General features: G+C 38.4%; 1 protein-coding gene across 7 annotated transcripts in view; it reads right to left on the reverse strand.

The window, feature by feature from the left end:
* Positions 1-19,182, reverse strand: part of intu (inturned planar cell polarity protein) — a 60,076-nt gene that overhangs the window by 28,483 nt on the left and 12,411 nt on the right. For all 7 annotated transcript variants that reach the window (XR_012382256.1, XR_012382257.1, XM_073905998.1 and 4 more), the window contains exons 3-4: positions 16,057-16,142; positions 9,223-9,420 (exon numbers count right to left, since the gene is read on the reverse strand). Coding sequence is in view for 5 of the 7 variants with exons in the window: in XM_073905998.1 (XP_073762099.1) it covers positions 9,223-9,420; positions 16,057-16,142 (284 nt within the window). In the remaining 2 variants the exon portion in view is untranslated. The remainder of the gene's footprint in view (positions 1-9,222; positions 9,421-16,056; positions 16,143-19,182) is intronic.

Raw genomic sequence — 19,182 nt, forward strand, 5'->3', positions numbered from 1 at the left:
ACTTTTGTCTCTCTTTTACCTTCTGTTTATCACAATATAACTGTTTAATGAACGAACCAAAGTTCTTTTCTAGTGTGATATACACTTACTGGCCACTTTATTAGGTACACCAGTCCAACTGCTCGTTAAGGCAAATTTCTAATGAGCCAATCACATGGCAGCAGCTCAATGCATTTAGGCATATAGACATGATCAAGATGATCTGCTGCAGTTCAAACCGAGCATCAGAATGTGGAAGTAAGAGGACTGTTGTTGGTGCCAGACGGGCTGGTCTGAGTATTTCAGAAACTGCTGATCTACTGGAATTTTCACACACAACCCTCTCTAGGGTTTACAGAGGATGGTCTGAAAAAGAGAAAATATCCAGCGAGCGGCAGTTCTGTGGGCGCAAATGCCTTGTTGATTCAAGAGGTCAGAGGAGAATGGCCAGACTGGTTCCAGCTGATTGAAAAGCAACAGTAACTCAAATAAGCACTCGTTACAACCGAGGTCTGCAGAAGAGCATCTCTCTGAACACACAACACCTCTAACCTTGAGGCGGATGGGCTACAGCAGCAGAAGACCACACCGGGTGCCACTCCTGTCAGCTAAGAACAGGAAACTGAGGCTACAATTTACACAGGCTCACCAAAACTGCACAATTAAAGATTGGAAAAGCGTGTTTATTTACAACACAATTAAGTTTAAATGTATTAAGTATTTACAGTACAAATATACAAATCATTGTTTTAGCAGCGTGTGACTGAAACAAGCGGCATGACATACTTAAATCCTACTGTAAATTTCTGATTAAGATGCTGGTTATTGCTAACAGTCTGATAAATCATTCATTCATTTTCTTTTCGGCTTAGTCCCTTTATGAATCTGGGGTCGCCACAGCGGAATGAACCGCCAACCTATCCAGCATAAGTTTTACACAGCAATGCCTTTCCAGCTGCAACCCATCAATGGGAAACACCCATACACTCTCATTCCCATACATACGCTACTGACAATTTAGCAAACTCCACACAGAAATGCCGACTGACCCAGCCGAGGCTCAAACCAGCAACCTTCTTGTTGTAAGATGACAGTGCTACCCACTGCGCCACCACTCTGATGAATCAAGAAATCAAAATCCTTACTGTACATTTTCCAGCTTTTTCTTTATATTTTCCTTTTCCTCCTTTAAATACGACTCCAAAAAAAAAAAAAAAATGGACAACAGAAAACACAAAGACTTTAAATTACGAGTCTCTCACAGCTCATGGGTTTGACAAAAACCGCGTACTGGCCTAAGGCTGAAGGAATGACCACTATAATCCTGCAAAACCGCGTCAGTGTGAGACAGTCTGAGGTCTGAACGGAGCCACGGTTTTTGTCATTTTGATTAGTATGCAGAGCAGAAACATTTAAACGCTTTCAGACCGAAAAAACCTTCATCCCCGATTTTCCATTCCTGTCTTTTTTCTTTGCGAAGCTGCTTTGACACAGTTTGTACTCTGTTAAGCACTATAGAAATAAGGTCACACTTTACAATAAGGTTCATTAGTTAATGTTAATTAATGCATTCACTAACGGCAACAAACAATGAACAATACATTTACTACTGTATTTATTCATGTTAGTTAACGTTAGTTAATGAAAATACAGTAGTTCATTGTTAGTTCATGTTAACTCATGGTGCATTAACTAATGTTAACAAGCATGGACTTGGATGTTAATATTGCATTAGTAAATGTTCAATTATGATTAATAAATGCTGTACATGTGTTGTTCATGATTAGTTCATGTTAGTAAATGCATTAACTAATGAACCTTATTGTAAAGTGTTACCAGAAATTAAGCTAAACTGTATTTGAGCAATTCCAGTGTTATGCATGTGACGTTTGCAGTAAAACACCTCACTATTTTACAGAGAATGTAAAAGATCCTAAGATTATATTGAAACATCGGTTTACATTTAGCAAACAAAAGAGATGAGAGATCTGTAAACATTCATTCATTTTCCTTCAACTTAGTCCCTTATTTAACAAGGGTTACCACAGCGGAATGAACCGCAAAGTATTCCAGCATATGTTTTACACTGTGGATGACCTTACAGCAACAACCCAGTATTGGGAAAACACCCATGCACTCTCACATGCACACACACTCGTACACTACAGCCAATTTAGTTAATCAATGTTATAAACCCCTTGATGTTAGTCTAGGGAGTGAGGTTTGAAATTGAATGTACAAATAAAAATACAGATGTACAGTGATATGCAGCGAATGAAGTGCAAAAGACACAGATACAGCTGAAGTCAGAATTATCAGCCCCCCTGAATTATTAGACTGCTTGTTTATTTTTATTTTTTTTGCCCTAATTTCTGTTTAACAGAGAGCAGATTTTTCTCAACACATTTCTAAACATAATAATTTTAATAATTCATTTCTAATAACTGATTTATTTTATCTTTGCCATGATGACAGTAAATAATATTTGACAAGATATTTTTTTAGACACTTCTATACAGCTTAAAGTGACATTTAAAGGCTTAACTAGGTTAATTACGTTAACTAGGCACGTAAGGGTAATTAGCCAAGTTATTGTGTATCGATTATTTGTTCTGTAGATTAGAGGAAAACTTTAGCGTAAAGGGGCTCATAATTTTGTCCCTAAAATGGTGTTTAAAAAATTTAAAAACTGCTTTTATTCTAGCCGAATTAAAACAAATAAGAGTTTTTCTAGAAAAAAAAATATTATCAGACATACTGTTGTAGCGCCCTCTTATCTCACAGAATTAGTTACTGTGCACTTAGGGCACTCCCAGGTTCTGATTAGGTTGTCTCTCGACGAAATAACTTGTGGAACCCTGTGTTATAACCACAGAATTTTAAATGACACAAAGAGCTTTATGTTGATGTATTTACAAAATGTATGCCAGTTTAATAACCCAGAAAAAGAGATTGTTTAAATTAAATCACTTGTATTATTTATTTAACAAATAAAAATTAAATATGAAAACATAAACTCACATATGACAGTGTTAGTTAGTCAGTGGTTTACAAAGATTTAACCAAACAAAAAGAAATACAATAATATAAAATACTGCGGCACCTTAGGGGTTAATTCCCCAGAGAAATCCCTCCAATGAAATTATATATCCACTCTATACAAATTAACTAAAAATATACTGTAAATAGTTCTTAAATGTGTATTTTCTGTATATATATATATATATATATATATATATATATATATATATATATATATATATATATTATTATTTCCCAAAATGCAATAAACTGCAACACAAACCTCCTTATTAAATATTATAGAACTTTCCATGTGATCAATCACTGCTCTGATTCACGTGGGCCCACTTATGCACGCACACACACACACACACACATACAGTTCCCCATCCCCGTTGCAGGATCTTAGCTCCTCCCCCAAATTCACGTGAACCAATAACATACACTTTACCTCGAAAGTAGGAGGGTTTTATACAGCTATCAGTCCAGGTATTATACAAAATACCATCACACACATATACATCTTTTAAACAACAACAAATGAACTTTTTACAATAAATGAAATATATAAACTGCTAATAAAACTAAATTATTTATTTATCATCTAATGGAAGCACTGTGCTACACTGTGAAAATTTCCTTGCTCTGTTAAACATCATTTGGAAAATATTTTAAAAAGAAGAAAAAAATTCGAAGGGGGCTAATAATTCTGTCTTCAACTGTATACCAAAACGGTGAGTTTTATTTACGAACCCCAACGTGAACAAAAACATTGAATTTATCAAAAATAAAGAAGAAGAAGGTAAGCAAAAATATACAGTTTACAACATGTACAATATTAGGGACAAACACAAAGACGGGGGAAAACGAGAGCTGGCAGATGGGATGTGGGTGCCGCTAAAGAAAAGGACAAAACTCAAACGATGTCCAATTCCCCAGAAGCATCTAACTTACTAAATAAATGAAAGCAAAACAAATAAACACACAAAGAAGTCTACCAAGTGTACTAACTTTCCTCCTCTATCTATCCAAAAGTACAAGGGGTGGCACTCGCGTCTAACCTAATGTACTATACACAGAAGTACTCCTACGCGTTGCAAAATGTATCCACCTACAGTGCATGCATTTGGACTGTGGGGGAATCCGGAGCACCCAGAGGATACCCACGCCAACACAGGGAGAACATGCAAACTCCACACAGAAATGCCAATTGCCCAAGCCGAGGCTCAAACCTGCGACCTTCTTGCTCTGAGGCGACAGTGCCAACCACTGAGCCAAAATTGGAAAATCTCCATCATTTTATAAGCTTTACTTTGCGCTTTCCTCCTCTCCTCTTTCTTCATGAACTGATAATAGAAAAGCTTCCGCAGTCATGAGGAGTGTTTCGTTCTTTCTGTTGGGAAAGTGAATTATTTAGCCAGTCGAAAGCAAACGTCTCTCTCTCTCTTTTAATTCTCCAATTTCCTCACGTCACACTAAACCTGCACAGAGTCATTCATCCTCCATCCTGACAGATTTAATGAGGGAAACTCTGGACGGTGAAATCATGCAAACGCATTAAACATTTAAAAAATACACACACACACACACAGACACACACAGACACACACATTTATTTAATTAAAGCCTGCATGAACTGGAAGCTGCGACTGTTTTTTTCCATGTATTGTGATGCAGTTCCTAGAGAAACAGAATATTAAGTAAACAGTGGGCGTGGCTTGTTGTTTCTACTGCGAGCTGATTAGATGTAGTAAAAAAGGCGGGTCATTCAGAGAGATCTGAAAAGGGTTTGGGGAGGGTTATCACAACCCAACAGACTCCTCCTCCTGTTCACCATTTCTGTTTGCTGTCAACTCTGACAGCTGGAGGGGCGTGGTTAAGTATGTTAGCCCCGCCCAATACCTCAGACAGACCTAATCTGAAAATTTAACTCAAAACAAACAGGAAGTGCATTGTCAAATTTAAATTTTAGGGCAAACTATAGTTTTTCTTAAAGGGTCACGAAACACCAAAACACATTTTTTGAAATGTTGACAGTCATTTATGTGTGCCACGTTGCTATAAACACTATTAGGATACAGATATTTCACTAACAAGTAAAAATTGGTTGTTTTGCGCTATTTTGAGCAAATTTGTTCTTCCGGTTTGTAAAGAATTTTTGAAGCGATTAGATCCTTGTGTAAATTCCAGCGTGTAGACTGGCTGTCTGCACCGGCGAGTACAACGTGACGTCTTTGAGCTTTCAGCTACAATGCCGCTCTGTAGGTCTATTGGAGACATTCATAAATATTCCTAGTAAACAGGGCCGGAGTGGGACTCCTTTTTTGCTCTGGAGTTTCAAGCCTTAGACCAGCCTACCTCAGTCGACGACTGACTATATTAAAATAGCGTTATTTCCAATCCGGTTTCTAATGACACTTACTTGTCTTTTTCAAGGACACAGCTGCTTTAGAACTTCAAATGTTTTTCATAAATATGAGAGCATTAATTCTTTATAGATATCCAGTCCTTTGTAACGGTCGTCTCACACACACACACACACACACACACAAACACACACACACACACAAAATGTACCCCTACATAAGTAACCCAAACAGTATTATATGTCTTAACACTAAAAATGAAAAAAAAAAAATTATCATAGTGAGGATCGAACTCGGATCGGCGGCATGATAACGCAATGTGCTAACCACTAGACCAAGATGGCACTGATAGAATGGTGTGTCCGGGATATAAAATAAGTATTGCACTGTTATCTTTTTTTTTTTTTTTAGATTTCTGATCAAGTTATGTCAGATCTATTAATGTAGTAAATCATCTGAGTTTCATTGAGCAGGTGTATTATTCATTAATATTAATTAATATTCACTAAGGCGGCGCTGTTTGGGGTCGAATGATAACTTAGTTACATCATCATTAACCTGCGGGCTGCATTTTGCTCATGGGGCTGCGAGAAAATAAATAAAAAGAGCCGAGCTGCGGCAAAATAATGAATAAAAATAGTGTGGCTATGGTCAAATAAATAAATAAATGAAAAAAGTGCGACTGCCGAGAGTGCAAGCAGCTAGGGACAGCGGCCCTCGCGGCCAAAAAACGCACCGGCCCACCTGAAATTCTCCCGGTGCTCCCGATTAGCCAATCCGGGCCTGCTAGCAAATCTAATAAATGTTGGAGACATACTTTTGATACATAAACGCTCTAAATCACACTTCAGCAGTGTTTATTTGAGAGTGCAGAAGATCTGCACTTGAGCAGCGTAAATTTGATGGGGCGTGTAAGAAGAGCAGAGGAAATCGGCGCGCGAGCAAATCAATCTCGACTTGTAATACTGCGCTCACGACATTTGTCATTGAAATAACGGCACAGGTAGTTAATAGATCTGTGTAAAAAAAGGCCTGCCGCCACAGCTGGAAAAAAATCCTAGAGCAGGGGTGTCAAACTCAATTCCTGGAGGGCCGAAGCCCTGCACAGTTTAGTTCCAACCCTGCTGCAACACACTTACCTGTAGGTTTCAAACAAGCCTGAAGGACTCAAATAGTTTGATCAGGTGTGTTTAATTAGGGTTGGAACTAAACTGTGCAGAGCTGCGGCCCTTTTGGAGTTTGACACCTGTGTCCTAGAGGAAACCCTGTATATGGTTAGTTTTGATTGGTTTTCATTTGTAATTCTTTTGATATTTTGCATTGATGTATGAATGTAGTATCCAGGGCTTTACATTAACACCCGCCAAATGCGGGTAGATTTCGGCGGTGGCGGGTAAGACAGACGCTCCCACTAGCCACTTTGGCTGGTTGAAAATAATTTTCCCAGATAATAATTCTTAAAAGCAGGGTTTGACATTAAGGATGGTCCAAGATGCATTCACAGGCGATCGAGAAGCAACACGACGGACAAAAATAATTGCGTTCGCAACTTCGCACGAGCAAAGCAGGTGAATACCGAATGAGAGGATAATCACTCGCGCTAACAGCTGAAATGATGCGCGCGACTGTTTATATCCCGTTTCCTTTTGTGAAGCAACTGTGTCTAGAAGTACAAGTGATGCGATCAATTCTCTTTTAAATAGACTGAACAAAAAGGGAGGAACATGCACCTACAGCCTTGCTGCATTTAAGAGTTCCAGAGTTGACTTATGGTAAGCAGCGCCAGTTGCTTTCGTTTTAATCATTTTTTGAACGGATTATTCATGGGTCAACATTAACCATGTGTGTGTGTGTGTTCATCCTTTCATTATCACACAGTATGTTTTTACCTGCCTTCTTTTGCATTAATATGGTTTAATATACTTTTTTTTACAATAACATTGCTTTAATAGGAGATCTGGGGATCTGGGACCTTTAGCCAGGACATATGACTGTGCATATGTTTTGTTAAATAAAAAGTATATTCAGCTATGTTTTGCTTGTTTTGACAAGTTTAAAATTTGTGGTCAGAGAAAAATTGGGTAAATCCTTCATTTTGGGCTCTGAGAATTATGAAAACTAATTGTAATATATGAAACCCTGACCCATTTGCTCGATTGAGCAAGCTCATACACTACACACAAAAAGTGAAATGAATGAGAAGGCAAGTAGAGATTATGCAAACTCTAAATCAGGGGTCACCAAACTTGTTCCTGGAGGGCCGGTGTCCTGTAGCACCAACCCTAATCAAACACACCTGAGCAAGCTAATCAAGGTCTTACTAGGTATACTTAAAGGGTCACGAAACACCAAAACACATGTTTTGAGCTGTTGACAGTCGTATATGTGTCCCACACTGCTATTAACACTATTAGGACACCTATATCTCACTAAAAAGTGTAAATTGGTTGTTTTTGTGTTATTTCAAGCAAATTCGTACTTCCGGTTTGAAACGAATTTTTGAAGCTGCGTCACGGTCATGACATAATAGCGTTGTATTCCAGCGTGCAGACTGGACGTCTGTGCCAGAGTGTGCTTTATTACGTCTTACAGTGTGATGCATTAATGCATGAGTAAGGCTTGGTTCAAACCAATCAGCGCGCTCTATTGTGCAACTTCATTAATATTCATTACTGTCACAGTGTTTAGACGACAGAGACGCCACGTTGTGTTGTCAAAACAAGCGTGAAGTGTTGCTTTTATAGTTTGCTGCAGTTAAGTTTTGTTTTCATTTTCTCTCTGCGAGAGCGCAGCTGGAGTCACGTGTGGATTAACATTGTACGCGACGCTCGACAACAATAACTTACGTGTCTAAGGAGGAACATTGTTTACCTGAGAGCTGTTCTCATCTGCAAACGCTGAAATCCGGATTCGCTTGTAGTCTTCTCTTAATAAAGACGCGGCTCTAGTTGCTGGTGATTGTCCTGTCTCAACAGATTTGATAAGTGAGCGACCAGCGCCCTGTTTATTCAGTTCGTATTTTATTCGTATCGAACAAACTATTGCACCGAGTGTAAACAAGTTAGCACTACAACCAAACTATAACCTCGTGTAGGATTTTGTGACCGGAATAACACACGCGGCTTTCTGACGCTACCTGCCGTGTGCATCTAAGTTTCCGGGAAATGCTGAGTTTTTTTTTCTCTCATTCGCTGTGCGGTATCAAACATTGCATGAAAATACACGCTTAGAGCAGATCCTCGAATCAAATATCTTGTTTGTGGCGAGGGACATGAATGAATTCCCTGAATGAAAGAGCCAAACTGCAGTTAAAGTCCAACCTTTTAATAATTTGGCAAATAATTCGACTACAGATGTCCATGTAAACAGTCCCTTTCTCCCCTGTTGTGTGTGTGTTTTGACTCTGAAATTCATCGCGCCCAAATAGACACTCCCACACCGAGCCTCTTTTCTTCCTCCGACACTCCCCCTAAACAGAGCTGGACACGCCCACTTTTCTGACTTTTTCCAAAGTAGAGGTGTGAAAACACCCTGCTGAAACGAGGGGTTTCTTGGCCCTTTAAAACATCCAGGCAGGTGTGTTGAGGCAAGTTGTAGCTAAAACCTGCAGGGACATCGGCCCTCCAGGACCGAGATTGGTGACCCCTGCTCTAAATCAAGTAATTTTAGCATGTAAAAGTCAAATTTATGCGTATAAAATATATTTTCCCAACAAGAAAATTGTGGCTAGTTGAAATGGCGAGTGGCTAGTAACGTTGGGAAACTACTAGCCACAGTGGCTGGTGATCAAAAGAGTTAATGTTAAGCCCTGGTAGTGTGCCATAACTCATTCTTGACATTGCTACACAAGACTGACCTCATCCTGCTGCGTCTCTGAGTCAAGTCTGAGCGAGAGGAACATGGCGATGTGCGGGACGTCAGCGATGGACATCTGCAGCTCAATCGTGTCTTCGCCCCACAGCAGACGCACCAGCTGACTGACCTGAGGAGATGCCGACACCTTGGATTCTGGAGACACGCCGGCCGGACACACTGTTTCCAGAGTCAACCTCACCTAAAACACACACACACACACCATTAGAAAGCACAGGCAAATATTAGCATGATCGCTGCAGTGGTGAAGAGTCTGTAAAAAAACCTGCACTGCAAGTGACTCAGTTCAGATTTTTGTCTCCCCTATGTTACAGATCAAATATGGCCAGATATGCTGTTCCGAAATAACGGCGGGACTCAGGAACGCTACATTGTTAGCCCGCCTGCTCCCGTTCAAATTACGCCAGAGTTACCGTCTGATACCATGTTTTATTTGGAAATTTATTCCCACACCACAAGAAATCTGGGCTCAGCTTGGTCAGCTGCCATTTCTGTGTGGAGTTTGCATGTTCTCCCCGTGTTCGCATGGGTTTCCTCTGGGTGCTTCGGATTCCCCCACAAGTTCATGAACATGTGGTATAGGCGAATTGGGTAGGCTAGATTGTCCGTAGTGTATGCGTGTGAATGTAAGGGTGTATGGGTGTTTCCCAGTGATGGGTTGCAGCTGGAAGGGTATCTGCTGCGTAAAGCATGTGTTGGATAAGTTGGCGGTTCATTCCGCTGTGGCGACCCCAGGGCCCGGTTTTTCAAAAGGTTTAATCCGGATAAAATTGATCTGGATTTAGTAATCCTGTTTTTGCGATCAGTGGTCATGTAATCCAGCTTACTTTTTGAGCCAGTTTTTCAAAGCAACATCGGATTGGATCAATCTGATCCGGATAGGAACTTTTCAGGATCACTAAATCTGGATAACCAGTGCTCAAACAGGATAGGACATCACAATGTAGAACTATAGATATGCAAAGAGTAGAATAGCCAGCGTGGGGTCAATATATCTTTATTTTTATTTGAAATGAAAACTAAGAAAATTTTATAATTATTAAAATAATAATAAATAATAAATAATAAAAACAAGAAAAACAACACCCCATCCTCTTTAAGCAGTCCGCTCATCTGAGACCTACAACACTGTACATTGAGGATATTTATAATAAGTTTCAAATATAGATTTAAATTTTAAAAAAAAAAGACTTAATGTCAAAAACTCCACAATAAGTTCAGACTTCCTCATCTGATGTGGAGAGACCAGCTTGTCTGAGCGTAGCCTTTAGGTGGCGGATCTCAAGTCATTGGCCTTGGTTTGCTGCAGTTTGGTTAGATTCAGTTGTTTCTCTGCCAAACGAAGCTGTGCTTCTGCCCTTTCAGTCTCTTTTTGCAATTGTTGAAAGAGATTTCAAAAATCAGTGATTGCCATTCTTTGCATTTTTTTTTTGTTATTCTGTAATCATTGCATGCATCACTAATAAATATTCTAAAAAGAAAAATATTTTACATTGTGATGAATATATATATCAATTATTGACAGAATAAAATTTATTGTTTTTGGTCAGTTTTGACAGCTGTTTGGGGGATTATTTTATGAGGCCAAACTCGTTCTACTTTGCTGTAGGCCTATACTTGAAGGCTAAATACGTTAAAGCCTATACTCACTATAGCCTGACGGATGAACAAATAAAATGAAAACCTTATGAATAAATAGTATATCTCGTAAGATACTGTATGATCCAAAAATAGTATTATTTAATAAATTTTTTAAGTTTTCATTACATTTCGGCCATGAAATCCACGCTAAATCCACCCTTCTGATGGGATCAGTTTAATCCAGGTTTTTTGGATCAAAGTGATCCAGATCCTACAAAAAAGGTCTGAAAAACCCAAACTAAAGGTTTGATCCGGATCAAAACCAAGATTAGATTACGTGATCTAATCCGATTATGTAATCCGTTTTTTCTTTTGAAAAACCCATTTTCAAGATTTGATCCAATCCCTTATCCAAAATCCTAGTGGATTACTTTTGAAAAACCGGGCCCAGAATATTAAAGGCACTAAGCCAAAAAGAAAATGAATAAATGAATAAAAGCAGTTTTTTTAAGAATCTACAATGTAGTAACACAGTATAACGTGCGTGCTTTTGTATAAAAGCATCCTTTCTTTTTTCTGCCATTGCCAGATTGCAGAGAAAGGCAGTTACCAGTGGACATGATGGTTTTGTTCCTGTGGTTTAGTGACTTTTACCTCAGTAAAACCTCAGTTACGCTCACCTTATAATTTCATAATTCTCCAGCTCATTTTAAAATCTTGGCGAGCTTGTGTAAACCTCACAACAGCTCAGTTCCTCAGCACTAATATCATAATAGCCTGCTCTGTCCTTTTCTGTGCTACGGTGTAATTTGCTACGGGTTTTGGTCCTTTAATCACTCTCTTCTCCGCAGGGTAATGGCTCTTTTCCTGTGGCCTATGAAAACAAGAGTTACCGTAACCAGTGTCGCTCTGCGGAGAACAAACTCTGTCATTTCTACATTCCTCCTCTTTCAGAACGAGAGAGATGAAATGCAGCTTAAGAACAGATCAAACAAACGACGTGCTTCCAGCTTTAGTTACAGAAAAACGCATCGATGCTGGCTGTGAGCGGTGCAAATCTCATAACCATGAAAGCTTAATTAGGCAGTTTTGTTTAGTTTATCTAATAATATCTCAAAAACACTGCATATGAAGCTATGGCTGAAGTGAAATATTATTAGCCCCTTTCACACATACAGGGGTGCGTTTCCCAAAACTATCGTTAGCCAACTAAGGTCGCAAGTTCCGTCGTTACAAACATAGTTTGTTGATTTGCCGTTTCCCAAATCCGTCGCTCAACTGCGTCGCAAACTTGAGCACTCGCAACTAAAGCTCTGGAGCTGTCGTTAGAAACATAGTTCCTGACTGTGTTCTATTCCCACTTATCCCCCCTATGCCCTATTCATTTAGAACATTCAAAGTTGGAATTATTAAAAATAAAAAAGCATTAGAGTCATCTCTCTTACGTGTAATTTGCTTCCAAAGTATTTTTACAGTTCAGTTTTAGCGAGCTTCATGTTTTCAATTGTGCTCCCATCGCAGTGCACTTTGAAAACATTGATGCCATTTTGAACAAAGCCTCATGGCAAAAGCTATAGGTGACCTATTATTTAAAAGTGGAATTTATGGGAAGTCTCTAAAGCTTGTGAAAACAAAAAGAAAACGTTAATTCTTTTAATTCATAGTGGGTTATTTATTACATGTCTGTACTGCATATGACATGGACCTGCTGGTTAGAACACTTCTGCAGTGGTTTTCATGTCTCAAATTGTAAAAGTAGTTTTAAATTAAAAATAAATAAACAATATCCTCCTTATTAATAATAACAATTATCATCATCATCATTAATATAATTAATAATATTATTAAAGTATGTTTTTCATATCTAATAAATAATAAATACTAAATTTAATTTCTTAATAAATCGCCTCATTATTTATTTAGTATATTTATATGATTTATATATGATATTAGAATAGCTTTTGTAAGTGATACGTTTAAAAATAGAATAATGTTCAACTCAATAATTTTACTCAAGCAAACACAGGTCCTATATGTGCCATTTACATATTTATCAGTTAATATGTAAGCGAGTGCATGTTTTTACCAAATCCAATATTGATTTTTTTGGATTCTTGCGTGTAAAACAATATAGTTTGCACAAAGAAATTATGGGTTTTTCTCTAAAGAAGTTGATACTCCACCCTGTTTAGAGCATCGTTATGGGCGTTTTACGTTATAACTAACGTGTTTCAAGCGATGGATCTGCCACAGAGAAACTATGGGTTTTGGTAAACACTCGTCACTACATAGATCTTTTCCCAAACAATGCATCGTACTATGATAGTTCAGCCGCAGGTTATATTGTTGTTTGGGAAACGCACCCCAGACCGCTAATTTTCCGGAAAGGTCTGTATGTGTGAACAGGCCCTTTTTGAAAATACCAGTAATTCGTTCTGGCAATTTTCGTGAAAGGTCTACTCCAGCCAATCAGAACATTCAGACGCATTCACATCCATGCTGTTTATCAAAATAAACGCCTTTGACTCCTTTTCCTAGACACATTTAGCAGCTACTTGTAGGTCAGATAATGTTCATTTTTAACGCCAACTGTGAAAATAATAATTGCTCACGATAAACCGTGATGAGTTCACCTGCAAGCTTTGTGTTCAGCTGCGTGATTTGCGTGCACGTGAAGAAGCGCTTCTGTGAGTGCTAGCACACAAACAAATGCACATCTCAAAATGCGAAGTGTTCCTCCATATGTTTACATCAAAGTTGTTGACAAAACTTATCCATAAAGTAAACATTTAGCTGCGGTTCGCTTTGCCGTTGGATGTCTCTGGGACAAAACAGCTCCTAAATCTGTATATATAAGTGAGACCATCAACAAAAGCCTGACCCCATCTGTGTTTACATATATAACTGGAGCCGTTTAGAGCTCATTTCTGGGTAATGATGTCAGAATTTACCGGTATTTTGGAACGGATGTGTGAATGCTCTTTTCTGGAAAAATTCCGTAACGTTCTCGCCTGCGTGAACATCGCTTTTTTGGATTTCCTGGTAAAGTAGCTCCAGAAATTTTCCGGATATTTACTGGTATCACTGTGTGAAAGGGGCTAATGTCTGGTAGATTTTCTTAAACACAGTAAAGTGATTATTTTTGCGGAAAATGCTTTAAAAATATAAAAAAAAATTTGTTTACAAAAAAACTATGGTGTTTTTAAAGTGTTAACAGGTTGCTCTGCTGTTTCTAATGGCTCGTTTCCATTGACTGGTACAGTACGGTACGGTTCATGTTGGTACGGGTCACTTTTATCAGGCTTGCATTTCCACTACCAAGGGTACCCATTTTGGTGGGCGTGTTGTATGACAGAGTTTTAGTCGACGTTATTCTCGCTCAGGGAAATGTCAACAGTAAATCTGTACAGTTCGTTCACATATCATACGAGAAGCTCTTCTCACAAAGCAGACGCTTTACACACATAAATACTTGTGTATGAATGTTTATTACTAACTTTTCTATGAACATGATCTGATTATAACTGCAGATCAATGACAGTGCGAAATAGCCTACTGTAACGTCGGTAATTTTATCAAATAAATAAATAAATGCATTATATATGAACACATACAGACCCTTACAGTCTCTGATATGATACCAACTACAGAAAAACTGCACACAGCAGACATTTAGTCCTTATTTGGGTTCAAAAACAATGCAACATATACAGGGCTCAACAATAAGGACTGCCCGGTGGCCCAAGGCCAGTATGAGAGACACTTGGGACAATAGACAGGATCATTACTGGCCCGATTGGGACAGTGCTGCCTTGTCACTAAAGTTTAATCTGTGACTTTTTGTCAACTGCGTGCATTTTAATTTTGTGCTTTTAAGTCTTTAAATGCTATCTTCTCTGTGATGTCGTAGATACCATATTGCTTATCGGTTCCTCTTGATGTTTTGAGCATACTGTTTTTCCCCATAACCTGATGACAATCAGTACAGTGAAGAAACGGCAACATGGCGACAACATCACATTATAAGGCTAAAAAAAAAAGTCATGTTCCTGTGTCTTGGAAGCAGACATTTACGTGGTAACAACAAAACAAATAAATGAAGTGTTGTTTTGCACAGTTTGCCGTCAGTTTGGCAAGTCAGCCACCTTTTGTTAAATAATTTCGAACAGCAATAAAATACCTCCACATTTTCCATACTGCTCTTTTTGTTTGCATAACACTTAGAATTTTGCTTATTAACCATTTATTAACTTTTTTTAAAGTATTGAAATGCTAGATTCACAGACGTTATTTTTGACATATTATTTAAAATATGTGGTTAAAAAAGCTATTAACTTCTTTTAAAAAAATTCAGTAAAACTTTTGGCAAGGCAAGTAAAAATCTAAACCACTGGCCCGGTCGGATCAGTAGAAAAAATCCTTACCGTTGAACCCTGATATAGCCTACAGTCAGTGCAAACCTTCTATCTGTGTCTTTAAACTTCAGCAGCACATGTAGCCTCTGTTAGAGAGTCATTCCATCATTCAGAGTTCATATTAGTCCAAAAGATGATGATAATAGTTCAACATGGCAGGTTGTTTACATTTGCTGAAGAAATAATGTGCTTCTTTTTTTCCGGCTTCTCCTTTGTTTTTTCGCGCTTCACTTTCGTGTTTGTCAGTTTCTGACAGGATGGGGTTTCAAAAGCATCTCAATGATCAAGCGCACGTTATTATCATCAGCTCAAGAAGTTTGTTATTTTAGATATAGACGCGCGCCGACTGCAAGGAAGAAAGTGAAACCGCTCCCACTTCAGACTGGCTCGTAAAAAACTAAGGGGCACAGAGTAAATCTGCTCTTCTTCTTGGCATTGTGGCTGTTCATCAAGACGATAAGGTTTGTTTGATCTCGGGTCGACCATGGCTCGTTATTATGTATATGTAATTCTGTTGTAATCCCTCAGCTGTGTATTTTAAACATGGCGGCACTTTTGTTTTCATTCTGGCTTGTTGCGCAAGCAAATGACGTATCTCTGTAAACAAAAGCGTTCAGCTGCGTGCCTAGCTCCACCTTTTGGTACCCTTTCTCGTGTTTGGTACCCTTTCAAAAGAATGCCTACAAACTGGTACAGTACGGTACGGTTCGGTACGCCTTTTGACAGTGGAAACGGCCATAAAAACGTACAAACCGAACCGTGTCACTCAGTGGAAATGGGCCTTAAGGGATTTCAGTGATGTATCTAGCAGGTATTCTTACCTGCATAGGGCCTGGTATACAAGACAAAACCCTCTCGATGTTTTCTGATGTGACTTCCACATCATCCACAGCGACCAGAGCATCACCTATAGAAAGAAGAAAGATAATACAGGCGATAGAGTTAAAACCCCCCCTGAATAATATTTTACCCAATTTCTGTTTAATGGAGAGAAGATTTTTTTCAACACATTTCTAAACATAATTGCTTTAATAACTCTATTAAAACAATTATTAACAAACAATTACAATGTAATCTCTAGGGCCAGACGGAAATCTGCGGACGTTTTTTTGCTATTTCTGCAGAGAATTTTGGTAAAAACATGGATTTCTGTGGAATTATTCTAAAAAATAATATCTTTTAAACTTTTATTTAATCTTTAAAATGCAAATGCAATTAGATTCACTTTATTTATAAACAATGGTTTGTCAAAATCAAATATAGCTTAAGCGGGCTAATAATTTTGACCTTAAAATGGCAAAAAAAAAAAACTAAAAACTGCTTTTATTCTAGCCAAAATTAAACAAACAGGACTTTCTCCAGAAGACAAAACATTATAGGAAATACTGTGAAAAACTCCTCACTCTGGTGAATATCATTTGAAAAAATACTGTGAAAAAGAAAGGCCTAATAATAGACTTTGACTGCATATAAGCCTCTGCAGTTCTGGAGCGTGCAAGAGTAGCTCTGCTAAACTGTATTTCTAAAGATAAACGCACATCAAACAGCATCACCACCTGCAGATCTGCATACTCTGCAATTAAAGATCTCGCTCAGTTATTCCAGATAACCGCTCTAATTGCTTTAGTATGTTTGAGAAACGGTCATAAAAACCGCTGCTGGGGTAAAGAGAGTGGAGGAGTGTAACCCGTCTGGAATTTCTTTGGTGTCTTCGAGGAGAAAGCGACTGCGGTTCCTGTTGAATGTCGCTTTGATACATCAACAGAAAGACATTCGCTGTAAATATGGAGAAATTGAAGAAATTGCTTCTTTTTTTCTTTGACTTTCAGTCATGATTTCAATACTAAATGTGTTACGGGTGTAAAGATGAAGTGCAGATGTGAATGGGAATAAGAGTAAAACTAACCACAACACCGAGCCACAACTTAGCTAAACAGTACAGCTGCTCAACACTGGAAAAATACGCAATATGCATTACTGCTGTTGAGTATTGTGATAACCATATTTCTTATAATATAACATTTCCCGAGAAAAATTTTATTTTTTGTTAGTTATGTTTTAAAATGATTTATTTAATGATATTAAAAAAAGAGGTAAAAGATATTTTTCTGATTTCATCAATTCTAATTTTGAACTGTCGAGGGCCAAACATGTAGGGCTCTATTTTAATTATCTAAACACAAAGTCTAAAGCGCATAGTGCATAAGCATTAAGAGCGTGTGCGAATCCCCTTTTGCTATTTTAAGGATGGAAAAATATGCTCTGCGCCCTGGCGTCTGGTCTAACAGGGTTGTGCTTATTCTCTTAATGAGTTCTCGGTGTGTTTTAAGCATAACATGCATTAAACCAATGAGAGTCTCGTCTCTCATTCCCTGTGAGAGTCAGCTGCATCACACCATGGTGCATTTGCTATTTACATACAGGGTTTGTACTGTAAGTGGAAAAGCTAAACGCTTCACTCGTGAGAAAACAGTCAAACTGCATCTGCAGCGCGAGGATAAAGAATGATCCTCCTCCATTCAGCCTCTTTACTTTACTTTTGCTACTCCTTTACTTTCGTGGATAAGGAAACTGTGGAAACTCACTCCACATTTATTAGCCTACATATTTAATTTCATTTGTTAAGCGCAAAGATTTCTAAATCCAGTTCTAATTTTCAGCAAACGAATAAATGAACAATAATAATGAGGTGTGTCTAAAAAACAGTTATATCAAACACACGTCCTGTTCTTATGCCCCATATGGTGATGAAGACGACCATTAGGTGGACAAATCAAAACTTGTTTTTATTCAAACTAATATAAATATGCATATAATAAATAATAATAACATTATACAAAAGCAAATTGTCATGGAGAAACTGAAAAAAGCCCCTGAGGTGTAGAAGGCATGGAGGCAGTGGTTTTTATTTTTATGTAGTAAATATTCAGGGTATTGACCTTATTCTAAAATGTGGAAGTGCGCCTGTTGTCGCGATTGTCTTAGAACTTCCGATTCAGTCGCTTATGGGAGAAATGACAAGGAATAATAAACGGCAGAAAATGGCCAAACTACTTGCTCAACAAACAAATGTTTGCATGACTATACAGACCAAGTAGCATAATATAATAAGAAAATATTAAATTGCAACATCAAGCAGCGTAACGAGCAGTTGTTAACGTCAAAAAATGAATGGAAGTAAATGTAACCGGAAGTCGCGAGACAAAAAGATTCAAATGGCAGCGCCGGCTCGTCTGCAGAGAATAAGGTGAATATGCATAAATCCTAAAGGAAATTTCACTACCTTTTTAAGACTTTTAAAGAATATTTTAAGACCTCGTCGCCACTTCAAATTCCAATCAGTATCAAACCTTTAACTTGATAAACAGTAGTAGCTAATTAAATCAATGGAGCACAACCATACAACAGAACTCAGATAAGCTCGGAAGAAACAAACCCTGAAAAAATAAATTACGCGGTTGTTTTAATCGACAGGCATCAGCCACTGTTTAAACTCGTCTTTCTCCAACTAGGAGTTTGCAGTCCTACATTTTTCCATCTGTTTTGATCTATGCTTTCGCCTCATGTGGAGAGCGTCACTTAGGGTGCTTTCACACCTACACTTTTGTTTCGGAACGTATCTCGTTTGCCCAGTTAGCGCGGTTCGTTTGGCATATGTGAACAGGGCAATCGCGCTCTGTTCCGCGCCAAAGTAATCGCTCCGAGATCGCTTGAGTGAGGTGGTCTCGGCTCGATTGAAACGAACCCTGGAGCGGTTCGATTGCAGTGAGAAAGCAATCCGATCCGAGCGCGGTTATATCACAGTGTTGTATGGATATGTAATAGGCTTACGGCGATATGAAGAGAGAATTATGAGTAGGGCGGGAAGTTTTGCGAGTCTCCGGATGCCCGCAAACGAGTGATGATCTCCCGGTAATCTCGCGTCTCCCTCCCGGTCATCAAATAGG

The sequence above is a fragment of the Danio rerio genome, chromosome 7 (genome assembly GCF_049306965.1).
Source record: "Danio rerio strain Tuebingen ecotype United States chromosome 7, GRCz12tu, whole genome shotgun sequence".
NCBI classification, from domain to species: Eukaryota; Metazoa; Chordata; class Actinopteri; order Cypriniformes; family Danionidae; genus Danio; species Danio rerio.